Source organism: Gadus chalcogrammus, chromosome 23, assembly GCF_026213295.1.
Source record: "Gadus chalcogrammus isolate NIFS_2021 chromosome 23, NIFS_Gcha_1.0, whole genome shotgun sequence".
Lineage (NCBI taxonomy): Eukaryota > Metazoa > Chordata > Actinopteri > Gadiformes > Gadidae > Gadus > Gadus chalcogrammus.
In genome coordinates, this window is record NC_079434.1 from 5,615,970 (window position 1) to 5,620,020 (window position 4,051).

General features: G+C 45.1%; 1 protein-coding gene across 1 annotated transcript; it reads right to left on the minus strand.

Moving 5' to 3' along the window:
* Positions 1 to 247: 247 nt before the first annotated feature.
* On the minus strand, positions 248 to 3,692 carry LOC130377489 (diamine acetyltransferase 1-like). The gene is made up of 6 exons (XM_056584627.1): positions 3,437 to 3,692; positions 2,910 to 2,961; positions 2,726 to 2,806; positions 2,213 to 2,314; positions 2,062 to 2,102; positions 248 to 1,867 (listed from the first exon to the last, which is right to left on the minus strand). The coding sequence occupies exons 1-6, from the start codon at positions 3,494 to 3,496 to the stop codon at positions 1,691 to 1,693; spliced, it is 513 nt and encodes a 170-aa protein (XP_056440602.1). The 5' UTR covers positions 3,497 to 3,692; the 3' UTR covers positions 248 to 1,690.
* Between the last annotated feature and the right edge of the window lie 359 nt (positions 3,693 to 4,051).

The window sequence follows — 4,051 nt, forward strand, 5'->3', positions numbered from 1 at the left end:
AGCACAAACACTTTGAGCGTATTCATTCATCTCGACCTACCCAATTGGTTTCCGGTCTGCTTAACTTCAAGCGAGTCTCTCGGGCCTCTAGCGTCCGGGCCCATTCAGGAACCCGCCTTCCCCAGTCTCATACAAAGAGGGGAACATACACACTCCCATGGACGTATCCACCCCGAGACATTCATTGTCCCTAAAGCAACGTTCAGGATCCTAGTATTATTTAGAAAAATATAAAAAAGTCATGACAAAACAAGCTCGTTTCTGTAATGAGTTGTCAATAAAGATGTCTGCCAAAGCCACGAGACGATACAATTCTATGAGCAGAGGGGCAACAATCCAGCACTGTCTTACTAGCCATTCCAACTATCCATGCTTGTCCTCCGGGAGCGAATATTGCAATTCCAATAAGAGCCCCTGGCAGTGTTATGTACGTTGCTCTTGACAAGATTTAGAACAATACACACACAAACCATACTTCAAACCACCCCTTTAAAAAAGGTACACAGAGCTTTTTCTTGCTTCATTTCACTTGTACCGGGCGGGTGCGCCATACAGGTAAAGAAGCGACCTATGTGGGTCAGTTGTTTTCTTTTCCTCATGAGTGGGTCAAGTCCAATCCTTTGAAGGGTAAATACACTGCAGAATGACTCATGAACATGACCACACAGAACTGTTGTGGTGCCATTTGCACTGAACGCCTCTTGTTTCCTACAACTTATTAGCATGACGTGAAAGGCTTCTTTCAAAGTTTTCTCTTACTTCATGTGGGCAGAAAGTACAATGGCCCCAGCTCATCTTCTAACATGAACATAGTTGGGTTTTACATGTAAACCTCCATAGTTCACATTGCAATTCCCAATATTGCACAATTATATTACTATACAATCACCATAGTGTCCAGATGCCAGCAATTACTTGTTGTCCAGTTAACAATGCAGACTGGCAAGGCATAAGATTAAACAGACTGGCTTTCATTGGCTCCCGACATCATTTAACATGAAAAACATACATAAAGCGACAGCAGAGAATGAGAGCTTATGAACACAACATCTGTGGCTTATCAGAATAAACTTTATTGGCAAACTACACATAACAAAACTAATGTGCTCCAACAATCAAGAATAAGTAATAAAATCTGTCCATCATGACGGGTTAACAAAAAAATGTAAACATGGAATATATAAAAAGGAAAGTATAAGGCTAACGCTAAATTAAGTGGTACATCTGAGGTAAGCAGAGCTCACTACATCTAAATATATATATATTTTAGGGATAATTAATGCCCTTTTGAGGCTACACTACGGTTTAAGTATTTTGACCTCTGTGCGAACGGAGAGGAAGGCCGGCTTGAGTCTTCCAACAGAGTCATGTGCATTAGAGAGTCTGGGCCCCCAAACCCCCCTTGAACTAGTTACCATGACCACCACGCCCGCTGGAGCCTAGCTCACGGCCCGTCAATCATGCATAGCTTCTGCAAATCACCCACGCTTCCTGAGAATTGTATCCTGTAAACATGTGTCAATACGTGACGCATACGACCAAACTAGCTTAGGAAACGACACAGGGACCCCAGCTCTACGTCCATGTCTCTGGTATGACTCCTGCCATGATGACCCCTTCCTCCTCCTCCTCCCCATCTTCCTCCTCCTTCTCGTTGTGTACTGGAGTCCGGTGGGGGGGAGGGGCCAGCTCACTCTTCCGCAGGTGCCGCCATCTTGAGGATGCTGTCCTTGTCGAAGCGGAACAGACGCCAGCCCTCCTCCTTGGACAGGTCTTCAGCGCCGCGGCGCTTGTAGAACTCGATGGATGAGCGGTTGTCCTCGGCAACGATGAAGTGCATGCTGCCGCAGCGCGTCTTCATCGCCAACTGAGGGTGGACAGAGAGGAGGGAGGCAGAAAGAACGGGGGGTTAGCGATAGGAAGCCAGAGTGAATGCATTGCATCAGGGGTACTTTTCCACTGCAATTGTAAGGTATAAACAGGGACTAATCTGTGGGTAGTCTCTGATCTGGGCTATTTCTGATGTTATATAGTTCTTTGAAACAATCGCACCATACTCACATGACTTAGGAGCTTCAAGATCTCAGAACCGATGCCTTTTCCTTAAGGAAACAAGTACAGAAATATACAGTCAAACATTTTACAAACGCAACTGAACGGCTGTAGGGTCTAAGTGAGGGTGAATGTTATGATAGGGCCTGCCCTGCTTTACCTCTGAACTCCTCGACAACAAAGAAGTCTTCGAGGTAGAGGAGCTTGCCGGTCCAGGGATCATAGGTGAAGTAGTACATGGCGAACCCGATCACCTTTGGTTCTGAGGAGGCGAAAAGTAAACGGGAAATCATGTGAGACATGGGTCTTCCACGAGGACCCTCTCTAAACATGGCTTGTTGAGCTGTGGATGCAAGAAAACATTTATTTTGCCCCGGTTTTAATTTAACATGTTAAGTATCTTACATTGTTTTTGGTCATTTCTTGTAACCTCTTCCTTTTATTCTCTTTTAATGATTGTCTTTCGATGTTAGTAACGTGACTTCTTTGCGAAGCACTATGAATAGCCTTGTGTTTGAATGGTGCTATATGAATGAACTTGCCTGGCATTACATGCAAATGTGAGGCAAACGGCCCATATACCAACTGGTGAGTGTTATGCGAAATTTGTCTTTTAGCCCTTTCACACTTTTGATCACTGACGAGTTGCAAAACTACGGTAACAGGGTTATACCTTCGTTGCTTTGTTCTTCCTGCCATTCGGCCAGAATGCACTGGTAAAACGGGTGTTCACCAAATCCATCCTCCAGAAGGTCTGGAACACAGGGAGGAACAAGCCTTTGTAAATCCAGGGCCAAGTTCTATAATAAGATCCTTGTGCAAAGTAGATTAAAGATCAAAGCCTTGTTGACGCTCACCTTTCTCGGTCAGCAACACTCGGTCTTCCATCTCTTCATATTTAGCCAGTTCCTGCAAGAGAGGAATTTTTGATGAGTTGGGTCCGTTGTTTATAAACAAAAGCTGATCTTGGAGCGTTGTCCATGACCTTTTCCATGGCCACACAGCCTAAACAAAGAGCCGATTCACCCCAGACTGACCAGAATCGGCTTCAAGGAAATTAGTGACTTGGTGTAAGAGGAGTTTCCGCAACGACCCGACTTCCTTTTGCTCCTCCAGTGAGCTTTCGACTGCCTTTGGAATTCGTTAAAAACCTCGAATTCCCTTTGATCTGAAATTGGAGATCTGGCCCTGCCACTACCTGTCTGCCTCGTCTAGGGGTCGCTAGACCCGCCGACCCCATCAGTGGATAAAGCCCACTGCCTCTTCAGCACAACTTAAATACCAATTAATCCTACACACAAATGGACTTCAATTTCGAATCCTTGTTTTCAACGATATAGACATTTGAGCAAAGTTAATTAACAGGCTTCTAACCGATACATACCTTTATGAGTCGTAATATGTCAGGCACATCCCGGGGTTCAGCCTTCCGTAGTTTAAGCATGTCCGTTTTCTTCTTTTACTCTTTTTACCTTTTCTGAGAAGTCCTCTGAAGAAGTGAAGCAAAAGATATTTCTTCATTCGCTTCGAGGGGCCTTACCCTCCACTAGCAGCCGGGGATCCTGACGCGTTTGTCGGGGAGAAGTGCATGCAGCAATGTGTCCCTGTTGGGTCTCAGTCAGCTGTGTGGTGGCCGCTCTTTGTTTACGTCCTCTTTATAGACGCCTCCGCCGGGGTAGGCGGGGTCAGCTGAGGTGGCTCGAGCTCTCGGGTTTCCGACCAATCGAAACCGGGCACTAACGTGCGTCATCACGTTTGTTTGTTTATTTTCCTTCTCACTGTTACGTCCCACATCTCGGTCGAGCATCATTTTTACATCGATCATTTTCTTACATGATATTGCTGAATGTACGACGTTCCCAGTGTTGTGTGACCGATTATTAACTGTTCAAAACAAAATCAAGCATAGTGCAGAATACTGAATAGGAATTTTCTGTTTAAAAAGTGTGGCGAGTTGGTGCCTGATTCAAATCAGGCTCCAACACTTTTTTACAATTAC